The sequence below is a fragment of the Sinocyclocheilus grahami genome, unplaced genomic scaffold (assembly GCF_001515645.1).
Source record: "Sinocyclocheilus grahami isolate Dianchi unplaced genomic scaffold, SAMN03320097.WGS_v1.1 scaffold2312.1, whole genome shotgun sequence".
Taxonomy (NCBI): Eukaryota; Metazoa; Chordata; class Actinopteri; order Cypriniformes; family Cyprinidae; genus Sinocyclocheilus; species Sinocyclocheilus grahami.
Window position 1 is genome coordinate 27,363 of NW_015507491.1, and position 20,885 is coordinate 48,247.

Consider the following 20,885-nt stretch of genomic DNA (forward strand, 5'->3'; position numbering starts at 1 on the left):
CTGTTTTCATGTTCCAGGTAACAGGGGAGGTGCTTAAGTCTCAAATATACCTTTAGATCAGTAAAGAAGTCTGGACTTGTTTAATATGTTGTCAGTGCATACCTGCAGATAGTTGTTCTCTCATTCGGTGTACTGTAGAATGTTTAGACAAGATTGCTTGAAAGCATTGCTTGACGTACCCTCAAGACATTCTCTGTAGTGAACGAGTGACGCTTTGATAGCAGTATAGTATTTGTCTTGGATCATTTGTTTAAACCCAATCTCAGTATGCTGCTGGTATGTAAGATGGATCTGCTGTCTTCAGGACTGGTGTTTTATTTATAGAAACAGAGATGACTACAGTGTGGTGAGTGTGACTTGAATTGTCCATAATTAGTAACTGAGGCTTTTACCGAAAAACACGTATTGTTTTTATTTTCATTTATTTCTCCTTTTGGTATTGTAATGATTCTAATATTATAGTTGTAAACTTGTTCTGGCCCTTTAAGTCAAATATTGCTTGCACCAAACTAATCATGCTATTTTGCATATTTCTATTTATGTAATACTGTTTTTACTCATCTATATTTTTATTTCTCCAAACCTCATGTTAAATATTATCTGCGATCTGTTGTAAAATCTTGTACTGCTTTTTGCAGGGGCGATTAAGGATAAACTTCCAGCCTTTTTTAAAGGTTTGACATGATTTAATGACACGATGACCCGCTTTCTAGCCTGCATGTTTACTTTGCTTCAAATATGTCTAACGCCATCTAAAGGTAGGGTACTTTTTTTTCCTGCAATTTGAAAGTTGCTTTGATGTAGGGCAGATATGTAATGCAAATGGTAACCTTCCTTTTTAATCTCACAATGCAAATATATAAATACTGTTTTTTTGCATGCACACACCCTGTTATTGTCAATATGGGTTGGCTTGTGTATTTTGGCATTTATTCATATTTAATTGGTTTGTTTTGTAATTAATGCAACAGTTATTTTTTTCCTTATTTTTTAGCAATTCTTTCTCCTCCAAAAAATCTGACTGTGGTATTATTGGATTTTAAGGCTACAGCTGAATGGCTTCCTGGACAAGGAAATCCTCCTGACAGCAGATACACCTTGGAGTTTATAAATGCACAAAAAATGTACATACAGACATTCGCAAAAATAAATCAGTCAATCAATAAAAAATACTTTGTGACTTGTCAAATAGATTTCTAAAAATAGTTGTACTAATTTTTTGGGAAGGGCTGGAGGAAAGTGGAATCACACTCCACACTGCATTAACACAGCCATACGGAAATGCGAACTGACTTTTGATGGGCAACCTAATGAGCTTCACTGGAATTATTTTGTGAGGGTCGAGACAACATTTAAAGGAACGAGCTCCAACTGGACAACTACATCAAAGTCTTTCCAGCCATATGGAGACAGTATGCTCAAATATATTATATAAGACTTTCAGAATTAATGTAATGTTTTGGTCAGCAAAGCTAAATAATGCTCTTGTGTTTGACTTTCTGTTGAATTATTCTGTAGCACTCCTGAGTCCCCCAAATGTAAAAATCTCAACTGAACAAAAGTCCATTCAAATTCATTTTAGTCACTGGCTGGAATTAAAACCAGACATCAAACCACTGGAATACGTGCTGTATCTTTTTGAGAGCAGTCCTGCAGGGGAATCAAAGGTAAACGCATAATATTTTTGTCATGTACAATCACTGATTATTACAATGAAATTTCTATATGCATAACTCTATATGCATTCCTTAAATTGCTTTGTTTTTTGTAGTTTGTAGCACTGATATCAGCCTCTGAATCTCCCTACATTTTCCATGATGTGCCATCTGGCAAGAACTATTGTGTTAATGTTTCTGCCAGTCATCAACAAGCCTCGAAGAACAGTAACTTCAACACCACCAAATGCGTATTTCTATTAGGTAACGGATATATTTTATTTGTATACTGTTCAGTGTGTGTATATCTATAGAGAGAGAGAGAGAGAGAGAGAGAGAGAGAGATCCTACATTTTCCATGATGTGCCATCTGGCAAGAACTATTGTGTTAATGTTTCTGCCAGTCATCAACAAGCCTCGAAGAACAGTAACTTCAACACCACCAAATGCGTATTTCTATTAGGTAACGGATATATTTTATTTGTATACTGTTCAGTGTGTGTATATCTATAGAGAGAGAGAGAGAGAGAGAGAGAGAGAGAGATGAATACTTTTATTCAGCAAGGATGCATTAAATTGATCAAAAGTGAGAGTAAAAATGTATAATGTTACAATAGATTTCTATTTCAAATACAGTAAATGCTCTTTTGAGCTTTCTATTCATTAAAGAATCCTGAAGAAAATATTTGACAATTTCCACAAAACTAGAAAGCAGCACTCTTTCTAACATTTATCAAAATTATGAAATAAGAAGAAGAAATGTTTCTTGAGCAGCAAATCTACATATTATGAATTCTGAAGGCCCATGGGACACTGAAGAAGTAATGATGCTAAAACTTCAGCTTTGCATCACAGGAATAAATGACTTTTTAAAATAGAAAACAGTTATTTTAAATTAATCATTTTTCACAATATTACTGCTTTGCTATATTTCTGATCAATTAAATGCAGCCTTGGTGAGCATAGCTTTACTTCAAAAACATTGCAACTTTATTAAAACGATATTGTTTATATGTTAATGTGTCTTATAGATTCTACTAGAAGCTTTGTGCTAGTGGTGTGCATTGTGGCCATGCTGCTGATTATTTTTTCTACTGTGATTTTTTTGCCTTTTGGTTGTTTTTACCACATGAGGCTTCAAATCAAGAATCTCCGCATTCCAAAACCTTTGGTATGTTCTTCAGTACTTGTTGAAGTTCATAAAGCTTTGTGTATGTCTTAATTTGACTTTAGAATTTAAGTTGCATTTATCAGTTGTTATATTGAAATCATTTTGTGAACATTATTTGATTTTTTTTAACATGACCCTTCCAAGGTGTTTCATAATTTTATATACAATATACATTTATTATGCGTATATAGGCCCCAAGTCAAACTTTAAAAAATCTGAATTTCAAAGACACAAAATATCCAACTATGTGGCATCTGCAAACAAATGATGCTAGAGCTTTTCTAGCAAATAACTTTGTTTTCTGAGCCACTTTTTCTATTATTTTAAGTGGTATAAAAATAATAATAAAAATACAACTGTTCATTATTAATGTTAATGCTTTAACTAAAGTTAACTAATGGAAGCTTGTAAAATGATGCCAAATAAATGAATGCAATGCATGGTAGAGGTTTACTATCCTTTACAATAATACAGTGTTTGTATGTCCTTTCCAGATTGTTATTCCAGGATATAAAAGGGTCCTAAAACCAACCTCTGAGGAATCCCAGCCAATTACAGTGACCCCGCCAAAAAAAGAAATTAACGCAGAGAGACATTTTTCTTCATCGGAGGAAGACTCCAAGGATGGCTCTATGTTCTATCAACCGAGAGAAAACCTTACATCATCCATCGCCAGTGTCAACCCACCAGAGCAAGATGAGGAGGCTGAGGCATCAAATCAGTGTGATGAGTACACACTAGCTAATGATATAGAAGATAGTGAAGAAAATGAAATATCTGAAATGGATGATGACAGTATGCATCCAGGTAGTGAATCTGAATCGGGATCTTTCTGTGCTAATACTTTAAACAATTCAAGATCATCCAAAATACTACAAACGGTTACTGTGAACACGTTTGTAAACTCAGAGATGGATAGCAATTATGCAGAAGAAACTCTTTCCTGTTCTTCTGGCAGTGGCTGTGAAAGAGAAGTGCCTGCTGAAGAGGAGGAGGATAGCTTATTCTTGCCTGATTCTAACTCAGAGAGTGGCTATGAACCAAGACATGACAAAGTATTATGAACTTCCAAATCTCTACTATCTAAACTATGAATACCCTTAAAGAGGATATACATATCCTGAACCTACATCCAAAGGTGGAGTCTGCAACCAAATTCAAGCAAAAAAGTATCCACCTTTCACCTGAGCCATGCAGGTAGACATGCAAAACTGAAAATTTTGTGATGCAGAAGATCAGAATATCCATGAGGGCATAACACTTGGTATAGAAGCAAAATCTGGGGGTTGTTATACCTGGAGAGAACTATCCATTAATATTCCTGCATCAGGAACTCTTGGATCCTACAGATATTATGATCCGTTTAAACTCTCAAGCTGAATTCTGTATGGTCAAATAGAAGGAACTTCGGACCTAAACATTGCTGGATAATGGCCATCTTGTTGCTGATTGCCCAGTTGAGGTACTATTAGTGGGTCATGTTGAACACAGTTTGAACTATGGAAGTGTGCCTACTTCAGGAATAAGTTGGAGCTACACATTCTGCAGCGTGTCACTGTGATGCAACTCGTACATACTCTCTTTACAGCATCCTTTCACAAGTGCTTAAAAAGTATATTTTGCAGTTCCCACAATTATTTTAATGGAATTCTTTCTTGCTCTTTTTTTCACACTTTTTATTTATTACAGTATTTGTAAAAATAATGTTTGGAAATAGAATGTTTGGCACACTAACACAAAATATATAAAAAATCTTCATGTATCTTCCATGACAACAGTTTTACTGCGCTGGTTTTATTTTCATGCCGTATCCTACCATATGTATGTCAGTGTGTTATGTACAAACACTTGTTTTCTGTAAAGCACTTTCTAAACATTTTCTATTATAAAATGGTGCTACAATATATAATCAAAGATTTTGTTATCATCATGAGTCATTATGAATATTGGGGAACTGTCTTGTGTTTGAAAAATTTGACAGCCTGAGAGTGTGAAAGTTTTACATGTTTACATAAAATGTTACTGACTGTAATGCTGCATAATGCCTTACTGAATGATGCCTTTAATGGTGCTAAAGAGACCATTTATTTTATGGTTTAAGAATGATTAACCCCTCCTATAAAAGAGACGAGAAAAAGTAAATGCTATACATTTATTTTTATGTATGATTTTGAAGTTGCAAATAAATATTGAAAAACATACATATGCAATAGTGCCACTATGGAGTACATATAATTTCTTTCTACTGTCTTTATATTTACACATTTGGGTGATTTTTTTACATTTGTAGAAAAAAGTGAGAAATCTCTCATTACTGTATTCCCTTTTCTTCTTGTCCCTTCTTATTTGTCCTCCAGTCAGTCTCCCCCAAACAGAGAAGAAAAAAATCCTTTCCTTCCATCTTCTCCACGTACACGGAGTGATCTGGTGGTGCGAGTGCCTCTTTGAAGCCCTGTCCGTTCTTTGTCATTTTCCTTTTCTTTTTGTTGGAGTTGAACCTGATGACATATCACTAGACGCATGTCCTCCTGGAACAGAAATTTGTTGGTCAACAAAAGGAAAGCAAAACTAGATTTTAAAATGTTCTATGTATAATCAATACTTACTAATAAATACATGCAATGCATAGTGGAGGTTAACCATCATTTACAATAATACAGTGTATGTTCTATACAGTGTGTCAGTTCAGGAACTAAAAGGGTCCTAAGACTAACCTCTGAGGAACACCAAACAACTGTACTGGCCTGGCTAAAAAACATTAATGAGGACAGTGTTTCTGTGAACTGTGTTTCTGAATTCGAGAAGGATGTCAAATACGGCTCTCTGTGCAATGCATAGTAGATATACATTTTATGGGAAAAAATGTGAATAGTGCTTCCTGTAGTAGTACTTCGATTAGAAATAAATTTCAAGTTACCAACCTGCCAAGACTCAACTTCTTGAGATAGTGCCACCTTGTGTCTGATAGTGTTCAGAAGCTGCTGGTTGAGTGCATCACGTTCTTGTCGGGCCAAAATGATCTCCTCTTCCAAGGTACTATGGGTAATAAGGGAAAAAAGATAGGGTTGGATAAAACAATAGACAATAAATAGTTTCAATCTATCCTCAGACTATTATGCAAAACATCCCCCATTCATCACATATTGTTAGCTTATCACTTTATCTCTGACTTTAAATATGACACACAGAGAACAAGAAGATAGAGGTTGTAAAGCATTTTGATCCAGTTCTCACCTGTAAGTAGGTTTGCCAGGACTGTTATGAAATGGCTTCACCTCCTCCCTCAGCCCTTCTAATTCAGTTTCTCTAGACTGTAGCTGACGAAAGAAAAAAAAACATAGCATATCACCTTAGATGAAGATACTCTGTCTATATGCATGCTATTGTGATGTCATTGTATCATGTAGCTAACCTCTTTCTGTAACCTCTGAATTTCTTCTTCTTTTTCTTGCAAAATGGCTGAATGGGCCAAAATGGTTTCTTTGGCCTGTTTGAGATCAAAATGAAAACAACCAGTCAGCAGAAATAGAAAGTGTGGTGAAGAGAAAAGCTGGTTGAGGAGAAAAACAAACACTTACTTACATAAAACTCAAAGACTTTTGATAGTCAATATACATTGCTTGCAGTGCTGTAAACATTTGCTACAAGCTAAGTTGAAGCATGCACACCTTTCTTTTTACTAAACGGGTTGAGTGCTACCTGGGACTGTTGGATCTCACTCTGAAGTGACAAAGGGAAACGGGTAGTCTCCCCCAGATTGGCTTCTTCTCCCAAGGCTTCAACCCTTTGCTGTAGGGTACGGTTGACTGTGCGCAGCTGAAACACTGTGCTGTGCTCCTGTTCCAGCTGTGAAAGAGCCAGAGACAGCCAGACTGAAATTCTCTAGGGGTGGGTGGACTCTGGCCAGCGAAATCTGAACCTGAAACTTAGGCTGCCCCAATCCCAATTCTTATACAATTTAGGACCAGTGGTATGCAGGATTAGACTTAGTTTGCCTCAAATCACAGTATGTTGAAAATCGTATGTCATGGTGGCCATATGGTACACTTTATTCAGTGAATTTTCATCTCTGCCCACAATGCCTCCCAGAACAGAATTGTCCATTTTGCTTTAAAATACAATTAAATAATAAAAAATAAAACATTTTTAATTTTATATAGATATTTTTTAATTAAGCCATTTTATTTGTGCATGCATCAAACAGCAAAGGATGAAGTTGCTAGAAGCCACTGATCTACCGTTAAGGTCAAAGGGTCAAAGTTTAGTGGGTTAGCATAGTCCAGTTAGCCCCAGCTGGTAAATGTCATAACCATACCATCTTTTTCCATTGAAACACATTTAAAAATATCCATGTATTCTGACTAAACATTTTTTCAAGCAACAGTATGGTTCAAAGGTTTGGGGTAAGATTTTTTTTTATGTTTTTGAAGAGGCTTATGCTTATGTATTTGATCAAAACTAGACTGATTTGGTGCTAAAAAAACATTTCTTATTATTATCATTGTGAAAAAACAGTTGTGCTGCTTAATATTTTGAATTGTTATATATTTATCAGGTTTTTTTGATGAATAGAAAGTTCAAAAGCATTTATTTGAAATATAATTTTTTGTAACAAATGTCTTTATTGACTCTTGATTTTGATCAATGTAATGATTGTTTTATGATGTTTTACAAAGCATTTTATTGGGTTATTTAAGTTATTTGTTTTATTTTATTAACAGTTATGTTGCTTAAAATTTATGTGGAACACTGATGCATTTTTTTCAGGATTTGATGAATAGAAAATTATATTTATTTCATAATATTAAATTAGACATTTTACTAGTGCTTCATTCTTTGTGGTGGACTCTTGTGTGAAATGGACTTCCCAACAGTACTGGTAATGGGAGTATGTAGATTAGGACGAGCCTTGGTGCTGCTTCACATTACTAAATGCTACAAATCAATTCTTATGTTAAATGTAGGGAGTAAATTCTAATTGTATGCAGTATTTATATGAGACATCTATCCTATATATCAGGGGTGGCGAACGTCGGTCCTGGAGAGCCGCAGCCCTGCAGAGTTTTGCTTCAACCCTAATCAAACACACCTGAACAAGCTAATCAAGGTCTGAATGGTTACTAGGAAGCTACAGGCAGGTGAGTTTTAATTAGGGTTGGAGCTGAACTCTGCGGCTCTCCAGGACCGGAGTTCGCCACCCCTGCTATATAGAGATTCACGCTTGCTCCCCATCTTCTATAAACTTTCTTTCCCAAATTCTATCATCTGGCACATATTCCTCACCTCCGTTTCTTTATCTTTCAGACTGGTCTGTAGCTCAATCACCCTCTCTCTCAATCCTTCCCTCTCAGATCTCAGCCGGTGGTTGTCTTCTTGAGTTGACTTCAGTCGTTCATCCATATTTGTACAGCGCTCTTTCAAAACACTGTTCTATGATATATGATCAGTAGTGAAAAATAACACAAAAACATCGAATCAACATACTTTCTTTGATTATTTTGCTATAAATCAAAGTTGATCATGTCAAAATTAATTGGCCTGGCCGATATATTGGTCTAATTCTACTTTGATCACTAATTTTGTGTCTATACCTCTGCTTGCAGACTGTCCAGTCTAGCAGAGCTTATGGATTTTCTAAAACTTGTATCCTCCATTTCTTCTCTCAAAGAACGAAGCTCAGTACGCAAAGTATGCTCTAAAGCCACTGCCTGGAAGAAAAAAAAAGGAGAAAGAAAAGTTTAGATGTAGTCAAACATTATTTCTAGGACTGCTTCTGACATCAGACAGATACCTAAACCTGCTGATCTTCATTCCAGCCCTGTATCTAACTGTATCCGTGTTACTACGTCACTAGACATGTTTACCCACATAAACCTGGATGCCTCTGACAAGATTTGCAAGAAGTTGTAAAAAATAGGAAACTGGGGACATAAATCTTCTGATTGTCTGGTCACCTCTGCCAGCTGTTCCACAAGTTTTTGGTTGTGGTTGGATAGCTGAGTCAGCTGCTCACTTTCTTCATGACGCCGGTCACGACTCTGAATGCGTTTTTGTTCCAACTGCGCACGCAACGCTGTGATGTCAGCCTGCAGTTCTGCTTCCCGCTGACTTGCCTCGAGGTCCCGCACCTCCAGACGTCGCTGCACCACGTGTTTCTCCTGCTGCACGGCCTGTTGTACAGAACAAACTTTATCTGTAATTCACACACACACAAAAGAGTTCTAATGCTGTTAACAGGTTTGATTTAGAATGATATCTACCTAAATGGGTCTTTTATGGTGAAATGTTTATTTTGGGGTTCTAGAAGCTGTTTTTGAAGGTGGTGTAATGGGCATAAAGTAACATTTATTACAGGTTCTATCATTCAAGTTTTTAGCACTATTTTGAGACCATTGATACAACCCTCTCTAAATGAAGAGCCACCATAAAATATCACTGTTGCTGCATCATATGCAACATCATTTCACTATGCAGCAGATATAACCACTCAAAACCAATCATGTTTGAGCATTTTCCTTTTTATCTTTATTTCTTGTACTTCTTGGCAAGTCCTCTAGTAGATGGTTTATAGTTTTAATACTATAGTTTTAAGCTTGTAAAGAATTTTGTTAAGAAACGTACCGTTTTTTTTTGTTTGTTTGGTTTTTTAAAGAAGTCTCTTATGCTCACCAAGGCTGAATACATTTTATCTAAATACAATAAAAACAGAAATATTGTGAAATATAATTACAATTGACAATAACGGTTTTTCATTTTTTATATATTTTAAATGTAATTTATTCCAGTGTGAGCAAAGCTGAATTTTCAGCAGCCATTACTCCAGTGTCACATGATCCTTTAGAAATCATTCTAATATGCTGATTTGGTGCTTACTTATTATCAGTGTTGCTGCTGATCAGTACTGCTAAATATTTTTGTGCAAATCATGATATATTTTTCAGGATTATTTGATGAATAGGAAGTTCAAAAGAACAGCATTTCTCTGAAATAAAAACATTTCATAAAAAGTCTTTACTGTCATTTTCGATCAATTGAATGTGTCCTTACTGAATATCTGAACTAAGTATTAAATAAATGAATGGTGGTGTAAAGAGAGAGAGATGAATACTTTTATTCAGCAAGGATGCATTAAATTGATCAAAAGTGAGAGTAAAAATGTATAATGTTACAATAGATTTCTATTTCAAATACAGTAAATGCTCTTTTGAGCTTTCTATTCATTAAAGAATCCTGAAGAAAATATTTGACAATTTCCACAAAACTAGAAAGCAGCACTCTTTCTAACATTTATCAAAATTATGAAATAAGAAGAAGAAATGTTTCTTGAGCAGCAAATCTACATATTATGAATTCTGAAGGCCCATGGGACACTGAAGAAGTAATGATGCTAAAACTTCAGCTTTGCATCACAGGAATAAATGACTTTTTAAAATAGAAAACAGTTATTTTAAATTAATCATTTTTCACAATATTACTGCTTTGCTATATTTCTGATCAATTAAATGCAGCCTTGGTGAGCATAGCTTTACTTCAAAAACATTGCAACTTTATTAAAACGATATTGTTTATATGTTAATGTGTCTTATAGATTCTACTAGAAGCTTTGTGCTAGTGGTGTGCATTGTGGCCATGCTGCTGATTATTTTTTCTACTGTGATTTTTTTGCCTTTTGGTTGTTTTTACCACATGAGGCTTCAAATCAAGAATCTCCGCATTCCAAAACCTTTGGTATGTTCTTCAGTACTTGTTGAAGTTCATAAAGCTTTGTGTATGTCTTAATTTGACTTTAGAATTTAAGTTGCATTTATCAGTTGTTATATTGAAATCATTTTGTGAACATTATTTGATTTTTTTTAACATGACCCTTCCAAGGTGTTTCATAATTTTATATACAATATACATTTATTATGCGTATATAGGCCCCAAGTCAAACTTTAAAAAATCTGAATTTCAAAGACACAAAATATCCAACTATGTGGCATCTGCAAACAAATGAGGCTAGAGCTTTTCTAGCAAATAACTTTGTTTTCTGAGCCACTTTTTCTATTATTTTAAGTGGTATAAAAATAATAATAAAAATACAACTGTTCATTATTAATGTTAATGCTTTAACTAAAGTTAACTAATGGAAGCTTGTAAAATGATGCAAAATAAATGAATGCAATGCATGGTAGAGGTTTACTATCCTTTACAATATTTGGTATGTTCTTCAATACTTGTTGAAGTTCATAAAGCTTTGTGTATGTCTTAATTTGACTTTAGAATTTAAGTTGCATTTATCAGTTGTTATATTGAAATCATTTTGTGAACATTATTTGATTTTTATTAACATGACCCTTCCAAGGTGTTTCATAATTTTATATACAATATACATTTATTATGCGTATATAGGCCCCAAGTCAAACTTTAAAAAATCTGAATTTCAAAGACACAAAATATCCAACTATGTGGCATCTGCAAACAAATGATGCTAGAGCTTTTCTAGCAAATAACTTTGTTTTCTGAGCCACTTTTTCTATTATTTTAAGTGGTATAAAAATAATAATAAAAATACAACTGTTCATTATTAATGTTAATGCTTTAACTAAAGTTAACTAATGGAAGCTTGTAAAATGATGCCAAATAAATGAATGCAATGCATGGTAGAGGTTTACTATCCTTTACAATAATACAGTGTTTGTATGTCCTTTCCAGATTGTTATTCCAGGATATAAAAGGGTCCTAAAACCAACCTCTGAGGAATCCCAGCCAATTACAGTGACCCCGCCAAAAAAAGAAATTAACGCAGAGAGACATTTTTCTTCATCGGAGGAAGACTCCAAGGATGGCTCTATGTTCTATCAACCGAGAGAAAACCTTACATCATCCATCGCCAGTGTCAACCCACCAGAGCAAGATGAGGAGGCTGAGGCATCAAATCAGTGTGATGAGTACACACTAGCTAATGATATAGAAGATAGTGAAGAAAATGAAATATCTGAAATGGATGATGACAGTATGCATCCAGGTAGTGAATCTGAATCGGGATCTTTCTGTGCTAATACTTTAAACAATTCAAGATCATCCAAAATACTACAAACGGTTACTGTGAACACGTTTGTAAACTCAGAGATGGATAGCAATTATGCAGAAGAAACTCTTTCCTGTTCTTCTGGCAGTGGCTGTGAAAGAGAAGTGCCTGCTGAAGAGGAGGAGGATAGCTTATTCTTGCCTGATTCTAACTCAGAGAGTGGCTATGAACCAAGACATGACAAAGTATTATGAACTTCCAAATCTCTACTATCTAAACTATGAATACCCTTAAAGAGGATATACATATCCTGAACCTACATCCAAAGGTGGAGTCTGCAACCAAATTCAAGCAAAAAAGTATCCACCTTTCACCTGAGCCATGCAGGTAGACATGCAAAACTGAAAATTTTGTGATGCAGAAGATCAGAATATCCATGAGGGCATAACACTTGGTATAGAAGCAAAATCTGGGGGTTGTTATACCTGGAGAGAACTATCCATTAATATTCCTGCATCAGGAACTCTTGGATCCTACAGATATTATGATCCGTTTAAACTCTCAAGCTGAATTCTGTATGGTCAAATAGAAGGAACTTCGGACCTAAACATTGCTGGATAATGGCCATCTTGTTGCTGATTGCCCAGTTGAGGTACTATTAGTGGGTCATGTTGAACACAGTTTGAACTATGGAAGTGTGCCTACTTCAGGAATAAGTTGGAGCTACACATTCTGCAGCGTGTCACTGTGATGCAACTCGTACATACTCTCTTTACAGCATCCTTTCACAAGTGCTTAAAAAGTATATTTTGCAGTTCCCACAATTATTTTAATGGAATTCTTTCTTGCTCTTTTTTTCACACTTTTTATTTATTACAGTATTTGTAAAAATAATGTTTGGAAATAGAATGTTTGGCACACTAACACAAAATATATAAAAAATCTTCATGTATCTTCCATGACAACAGTTTTACTGCGCTGGTTTTATTTTCATGCCGTATCCTACCATATGTATGTCAGTGTGTTATGTACAAACACTTGTTTTCTGTAAAGCACTTTCTAAACATTTTCTATTATAAAATGGTGCTACAATATATAATCAAAGATTTTGTTATCATCATGAGTCATTATGAATATTGGGGAACTGTCTTGTGTTTGAAAAATTTGACAGCCTGAGAGTGTGAAAGTTTTACATGTTTACATAAAATGTTACTGACTGTAATGCTGCATAATGCCTTACTGAATGATGCCTTTAATGGTGCTAAAGAGACCATTTATTTTATGGTTTAAGAATGATTAACCCCTCCTATAAAAGAGACGAGAAAAAGTAAATGCTATACATTTATTTTTATGTATGATTTTGAAGTTGCAAATAAATATTGAAAAACATACATATGCAATAGTGCCACTATGGAGTACATATAATTTCTTTCTACTGTCTTTATATTTACACATTTGGGTGATTTTTTTACATTTGTAGAAAAAAGTGAGAAATCTCTCATTACTGTATTCCCTTTTCTTCTTGTCCCTTCTTATTTGTCCTCCAGTCAGTCTCCCCCAAACAGAGAAGAAAAAAATCCTTTCCTTCCATCTTCTCCACGTACACGGAGTGATCTGGTGGTGCGAGTGCCTCTTTGAAGCCCTGTCCGTTCTTTGTCATTTTCCTTTTCTTTTTGTTGGAGTTGAACCTGATGACATATCACTAGACGCATGTCCTCCTGGAACAGAAATTTGTTGGTCAACAAAAGGAAAGCAAAACTAGATTTTAAAATGTTCTATGTATAATCAATACTTACTAATAAATACATGCAATGCATAGTGGAGGTTAACCATCATTTACAATAATACAGTGTATGTTCTATACAGTGTGTCAGTTCAGGAACTAAAAGGGTCCTAAGACTAACCTCTGAGGAACACCAAACAACTGTACTGGCCTGGCTAAAAAACATTAATGAGGACAGTGTTTCTGTGAACTGTGTTTCTGAATTCGAGAAGGATGTCAAATACGGCTCTCTGTGCAATGCATAGTAGATATACATTTTATGGGAAAAAATGTGAATAGTGCTTCCTGTAGTAGTACTTCGATTAGAAATAAATTTCAAGTTACCAACCTGCCAAGACTCAACTTCTTGAGATAGTGCCACCTTGTGTCTGATAGTGTTCAGAAGCTGCTGGTTGAGTGCATCACGTTCTTGTCGGGCCAAAATGATCTCCTCTTCCAAGGTACTATGGGTAATAAGGGAAAAAAGATAGGGTTGGATAAAACAATAGACAATAAATAGTTTCAATCTATCCTCAGACTATTATGCAAAACATCCCCCATTCATCACATATTGTTAGCTTATCACTTTATCTCTGACTTTAAATATGACACACAGAGAACAAGAAGATAGAGGTTGTAAAGCATTTTGATCCAGTTCTCACCTGTAAGTAGGTTTGCCAGGACTGTTATGAAATGGCTTCACCTCCTCCCTCAGCCCTTCTAATTCAGTTTCTCTAGACTGTAGCTGACGAAAGAAAAAAAAACATAGCATATCACCTTAGATGAAGATACTCTGTCTATATGCATGCTATTGTGATGTCATTGTATCATGTAGCTAACCTCTTTCTGTAACCTCTGAATTTCTTCTTCTTTTTCTTGCAAAATGGCTGAATGGGCCAAAATGGTTTCTTTGGCCTGTTTGAGATCAAAATGAAAACAACCAGTCAGCAGAAATAGAAAGTGTGGTGAGAAAAAAAAAGCTGCGTGAGGAGAAAAACATGCACTTACATACTTAAAACATAAAGACGTTCGATAGTCAATTTACGTCACTTGCAGTGTAGTAATTATTTGCTACAAGCTAAGTTGAAGCATGCACATTGCACACCTATCTTTTCACTAAGCAGGGGTTGAGTGCTACCTGAGACTGTTGGATCTCACTCTGAAGTGACATAGGGAAGCAGGTAGCCTCCCCCAGACTGGCCTCTTCTCCCAGGGCTTGAACCCTTTGCTGTAGGGTTCGGTTGACCGTGCGCAGCTGAAACACTGTGCTGTGCTCCTGTTCCAGCTGTGAAAGAGCCAGAGACAGCTAGACTGAAACTCTCTAGGGATGGATGGACTCTGACCAGCGAAACCTGAACCTGAAACCTAGGCTGCCCAATTCCCAATTCTCGTACTATTTAGGACCAACAGTATAGTGCAAGATTAGATTTAGTTGGCCTCAAATCATAGTACTTTGAAAATAGTATGTCACGGTGGCCATAAGGTACACTATATTCAGTGTATTTTCAAAGTTTGCATCTCTTCCCACAATGCCTCTCAGAACAGAATTGTCCGTTTTGCTTTAAAAATATATATATATATATATATATATAAATAATTTTTTTAATAAAAATTAATTAATCAAAATGAAACAATCTTTTTTTTAAAGTATAAAAGTCAATCTTTTTAAAATTTAGCCATTTTATTTGTGCATGCAGCAAACAACAAAGAAGTTGCTTGAAGCCACAGATCTATTAATTGTTAAGGTCAAAGGCTCAAGCTTTAGCAGGTTAGCAAAGTCCAGTTGCTGCTGCTGGTCATAACTACAGCATCTTTTTCCACTGACAGCCATTTAAAAATATCCATATATTCTGACTAAATAAAATATTTTACAAGCAACATACAGTATGGTTTTCATTTTTCAATTTTTTTATGTTCTGAAAGGTGTCTTATGCTCAGCAAGGCGTTAATTGATCAAAAATAGACTGATTTGGTGCTAAAGAAACATTTCTTATCATTGTTGAAAAAAGTTATGCTGCTCAATTCTTTTACCAGTCATACATTTCTTCAGGATTTTTTTGGTGAATAAAAAGTGCAAAAGCATTTATCCGAAATTTATTTTTCTGGTAACAAATGTCTTTACTGACTCTTGATCAATTTCGATGCATTTTATTGGGTTATATAGGTGATTCTTTTATTAACAGTTATGCTGCTCAATATTTTTGTGGAACACTGATGCATTTTTTCAGGGTATTAATAGCTATTTCATAATATGAATTAGACATGTTACTAGTGCTTCATTCTTTGTAATGAACTCTTAAAAGTGTGAAATGGACTTCCCAACAGTACTGTAGTGTTTGAGTTTGTAGATTAGGATGAGCCCTGGTGCAGCTTCACATCACTAAACGCTACAAATCAATTATTATGTTGAATGTTGGGTGTAAATTCTAACTGTATACAGTATTTATATTTGATATCAATCCTACATAGAGATTTGCTCCCCATCTGCTATATACTTTCCTACCCAAATTCTATCATCTGGCACATCTTCCTCACCTCCGTTTCTTTATCTTTCAGACTGGTCTGTAGCTCAGTCACCCGCTCTCTCAATCCATCCCTCTCAGATCTCAGCCGGTGGTTGTCTTCTTGAGTAGACGTCAATCTTTCATCCATATGAGTACAGCGCTCTTTCATAACCCTGTTCTATGATACAGGATCAGTAGTGAAAAATAACAGACAAAAACAGTGAATCAACATACTGTACTTTCTTTGATTATTCTGCTATAAATCAAAGTTGATAATGTCAAAATATCAGAAGATGAATTGGCCTGGCCGATTTATAGGTCTAATTCTACTTTGGATCACTAATTTTGTGTATACCTCTGCTTGCAGACTGTCCAGTCTAGCAGAGCTTATGGTTTTGCTAAAACTTGTATCCTCCATTTCTTCCCTCAAAGAACGAAGCTCAGTACGCAAAGTATGCTCTAAGGCCACTGCCTGGAAGAATAAAAAGGAGAGAGAAAGGTTTAGATGTAGTCAAACATTATTTCTAGGACTGCTTCTGACATAAGACAGATACTTAAACCTGCTGATCTTCATTCCAGCCCTGTATACAACTCTATCAGTGTTACTACGTCACTAGACATGTTTACCCACATGCATCTGGATGCCTCTGAAAAGATTTGCAAGAAGCTGTTAAAAACAGGAAGCTGGGGACTTAAAGCTTCTGATTGGTCACCTCTGCCAGCTGTTCCACAAGTTTTTGGTTGTGGTTGGACAGCTGAGTCAGTTGCTCACTCTCCTCACGACGCCGGTCACGACTCTGAACGTGTTTTTGTTCCAACTGCGCACGCAACGCTGTGATGTCAGCCTGCAGTTCTGCTTCCCGCTGACCTGCCTCGAGGTCCCGCACCTCCAGACGTCGCTGCAGCATGTGTTTCTCCTGCTGCATAGCCTGTTGTACAGAGACAAATAAACTTTGTCTGTAATTCACACACTTTAAAAGAGTTCTTTAATGATGTTAATAGGTTTGATTTAATGTAACCTTTATAACAGGTTCTCTATCATTCAGGTTTTTTGGCACTATTTGAGACCATTGATACAAACTCTCTCTAAATGAAGAGCCACCATAAACTATTACTGTTGCTGCATCATATGCAACATAATATCACTATGCAGGAGATATAAACACTCAAAATCAATAACGTTTGCCTCTTTATCTTTATTTCTTGTACTTTCTTGTCAAGCCCTCTAGTAGATGTTTACCACTGTGCAGTTTTCAGCACCTTAAGAAATTGTTTTACACTACCATTCAAATTTGTTTCTCTTATTGCTCACCAAGGCTGAATTCATTTAATCTAAATACAACAAAAAAACAGCAATATTGTGAAATATGATTACAATTTACAATATTGTTTTTTCCTTTCCAAAATATTTTAAATGTAATTTATTCCAGTGTGAGCAAAGCTGAATTTTCAGCAGTCATTACTCCAGACTTCAGTGTCACATGATCCTTCAGAAATTATTCTAATATGCTGATTTGCTGCTTACTTATTATCAATGTTGAATACATTGCACTGCTGATCAGTGCTTCCTAATATTTTTGTGCAAGTCATGATATATTTTTTTCAGGATTATTTGATTTATAGGAAGTTCAAAAGAACAGCATTTCTTTGAAATAAAATCTTTACTGTAATTTTCGATAATGTGTCCTCCTTACTGAATAAAAGTATTCATTTTAAATATTTAGAAAATGAATGGTGGAGTAAATCTAATCTATTAAAACCTTTTAAATTTGTCTTCCATTACAATATTAAATAAGGTGTTAAAGTAAAATTGGCACATACAGCCATTTGCTACATGGTTTCAATTGTAGACATTTGATGGGTTATAACGTTTTTAAAGGTTTTTTTGTAATGTTTTGTAATGCATTCTATTGGGCATTTTATTTTTATTGCGATAGATGTTTTACATACAGTTATTATTTATAGAAGATATTAATAGATTTAAAGAAGTAACAATGTATTATTTGTGTGTACAGCACCATGGAGACAAATTTCTCTGCTGGACAGTAAAGAATATTTTAATTAAATTCTAAAAAGTTAGCAAAACAAAAGAGTTTAGACTGTTAACCAAAGAAGAAATCAGAATAGTGAATCAAAACAACTGCTAAGGTATAATGTATAAACATAAACATGTTACTTTACAGAGTTAAGGCCCATTCACACCAAGAACAATCACGATAACTAGGCTATATTAGCGTACACACCAGCAGACAATAATGTTCTGTTTATTATAAGCATGCACTGCAGTTGCTGTACGTTGTTTGCAGTTTTAAATGCTTGAGCTTGTTAAAGTCGGGTGGATTCCGATTGACTGTTAATGTTTTTATTTTATCAGCTGAAAAAATGGTTCTGAATGTGATTCTAACAATACCATTCCTCTGTGTTGTTATAGTTGGGGTGTGGACTATCGCTATTCTCATAGAACTGGAATGATTAGTAAAACTTTATAGTTAACGTTTGTGGTGTTAACAGGCCTTTATAGAGACTCCATCAGTTCGGAGCACTCATTTTCATTCATACCTCCATCTCTCTTTCCATCTGCTCTATCTGAGCAGCCAGCTCCTCGTTTTTCTCCAGCAAAGCTTGGCCCACCTCAGCAGCCAAGATCAGGTCCTTTTCCAGCAGCGTAGGACTGCTGTCATCCTGAGGTGAGGCGAGAAGATCATCTGCTCCCATTGTAGGAGCCATGATCCGGTGACCGGAGGAAGAGTGTGACGAAGAGAAGGGGAAGAAAGAATCCTCCAGTATGGGAGAGGGTAGGTTCTCCTTCTTGGATGAAAACATTGGTCCGTCCCTCAAGTTCACGGCTAAACAGGACTCCAAGTAACCGTCCTGATAATCAAAAGTTGTTCATCTGCATCCTTCCAATTCTAAATGTCCAAGGCTGTAGTCTAGACTGGATTTTCAAGAAAACACAGAACCTGACACCTCTTGGTTTTGTATATCCTTCAAAAGATGATCAGCCCTTGTGTGTGTGTCACACGCAGGGTGTACTGAGGCTGAAGCTTCCTCCAAGGGTGGAATCATCAGTTGATTTATTGTTTGCTTTATCTTGAGTCTTCCTTATAAATCTCCCTATGGAAAGAAACGTGTTGAAACAGGTGAATTGTGTTGGAACTCACCCGGAAAATTATGACACAAAGCTGGCAGGTGTTTTCGTTTATAATATCTAATCCTCCTGGACTGTAAAGAGCTTGGATTTCGTCCCTATACAGTATGTGTATCCAAACGCCACATTATCCATTTCTACCTTTGGGCATTTCTATTGTTGTCTAGGAGCTTCTTTTGTGGACATGACCAACATAACAAAGTTTCAGTGTTTCTCTCACATTCCAGTAGTCATTCAAGACTCCTCAGTGGCCCAGTGACTACACCCCTTACAATTGGCTAAACAGGTTTTAAAGAGCACAAGACATAGGTGACCTCCTTAATGCTGATATTTCACCTCTATTTTATTTAGCATAGCTGGAAAGTGTTTTCTTGGAATAAAACAGGAACTACTTTCCTGTCTGTGGATCATAATGGAGGAAACCCAGGCACAGGATGATATAAATGGATGTAAACCAGAACCTCTGGCAAAAAGTGTTTATTAATATTAACATGATGTAGTATTTTAACGGCATTGAAACTGCTGAATCAACTACATTAGTCTAATGTAGTGTAAATAAAACAGCCCAAACTGTTCGTATCAACTTCACAGCAAATAAAGGCTTATTAAAAGACTTAAGAACTTAAATGAATGTTTTATATTCAACACAAATTTCTTGTAAAATCGGTAAGAAAGCGTCTCTCAGTAGTATTAACGTTCCTATTGACTATTTAGAACAAGTAATGCTTTATTTTTCCTACCTGGGAAGTTCCTGCTCCAAACTTAGCATGAAAGGTGACAGTGACAGGGAGGTACTGCTGGTCGCCTTGGAAGCGCTGCTGTGAAGCTAATTAAGCCACACCTTCTCGTGGCGTCATCAGTTTAGTGGGAGGAGCCCAAACACACACAAAGGGCAGGTGACGCTGACGTCAGGCGTTCAGGTGAGATACAGTCGCAGATAAAGTATGAAACTTCGATTTGTATAAAAAAAAACGGAAAAATACCACTACGATTTATTCATTAATGTAAACATTGGGGAATTAAACCATTGTTTTGAATTTTGAAGGCAGAAGTTCAACAAACCAAAAAAACAATATGAAGTTCCAAAAATAGGAAAGCTGTCAAATTAATTTTTGTAACCATTTAATTGTTTTATATAACTTAACCGTCATTATGTTTATTTGTTTGTTCTAATGTATCCTCTGGCTGTAATTGTAAATATTTAATAGGCTATTTAATAAAAAAAAACTATGGTTAATATATTTGTTCATTTATTGTTTGTATGCCTTTGTATGCATTTGGTTCACTTTTCATATTTTATGAGTTTTTACTTCTGTCTTTTAGTCTTACCGATTAACCTTTCATCCTTTTTTCTGAAATCAGTAAGTTGTTTTTATACTTTGAATAATATCTGTTCAATTTCTGTAAACAGAAAGATAATGCATTTCTTTCTGCTGATTTGTACTTTTTTTTTTTATAAAATGAAGAAATAAACAAATTTGCCTACCTTGCCAACTTTGGAATATAAATGATCATATTCTTTTATAATTACTTTCAATAGAAAAGTTGTCACAAATGATTATTTTTACAATTATTTTTTGATTCATATTAATTTACATGATTGTAGATGTCGATAAAGGACCATCAGAATGTATG

The 20,885-nt window shown here is 35.4% G+C and overlaps 3 protein-coding genes across 8 annotated transcripts; 2 read left to right on the forward strand and 1 right to left on the reverse strand.

The window, feature by feature from the left end:
• The first annotated feature begins 243 nt into the window (after positions 1–243).
• Positions 244–4,461, forward strand: LOC107574700 (uncharacterized). The gene is made up of 8 exons (XM_016261144.1): positions 244–346; positions 639–674; positions 1,045–1,124; positions 1,228–1,412; positions 1,519–1,667; positions 1,772–1,919; positions 2,687–2,826; positions 3,321–4,461. Coding segments are annotated over exons 3-8 (1,194 nt in total). The 5' UTR covers positions 244–346; positions 639–674; positions 1,045–1,122; the 3' UTR covers positions 3,891–4,461.
• A 25-nt stretch (positions 4,462–4,486) lies between these two features.
• LOC107574699 (bicaudal D-related protein 2) lies at positions 4,487–20,070 on the reverse strand. 6 transcript variants are annotated; one of them, XM_016261140.1, is made up of 11 exons: positions 19,991–20,070; positions 18,662–19,216; positions 8,781–8,996; positions 8,418–8,534; positions 8,110–8,256; positions 6,526–6,672; positions 6,239–6,313; positions 6,061–6,143; positions 5,748–5,862; positions 5,541–5,574; positions 5,201–5,354 (listed from the first exon to the last, which is right to left on the reverse strand). In XM_016261140.1, exons 2-11 carry the CDS (start codon positions 18,923–18,925, stop codon positions 5,293–5,295), a joined length of 1,260 nt encoding a protein of 419 aa, XP_016116626.1. In that variant the 5' UTR covers positions 18,926–19,216; positions 19,991–20,070; the 3' UTR covers positions 5,201–5,292. The 6 variants fall into 6 exon arrangements, with proteins under 6 accessions (XP_016116624.1, XP_016116629.1, XP_016116626.1 ...); XM_016261141.1 differs by lacking the exons at positions 5,201–5,354; positions 5,541–5,574; positions 5,748–5,862; ... (4 more) ...; positions 8,418–8,534; positions 8,781–8,996 and adding exons at positions 13,401–13,554; positions 13,741–13,774; positions 13,948–14,062; ... (4 more) ...; positions 16,458–16,574; positions 16,816–17,031; XM_016261138.1 differs by lacking the exon at positions 5,541–5,574 and having other exon boundaries at positions 4,487–5,354; positions 19,991–20,068.
• LOC107574701 (uncharacterized) lies at positions 10,428–12,661 on the forward strand. The gene is made up of 2 exons (XM_016261145.1): positions 10,428–10,554; positions 11,521–12,661. Exons 1-2 carry the CDS (start codon positions 10,456–10,458, stop codon positions 12,088–12,090), a joined length of 669 nt encoding a protein of 222 aa, XP_016116631.1. The 5' UTR covers positions 10,428–10,455; the 3' UTR covers positions 12,091–12,661.
• Positions 20,071–20,885: the final 815 nt, after the last annotated feature.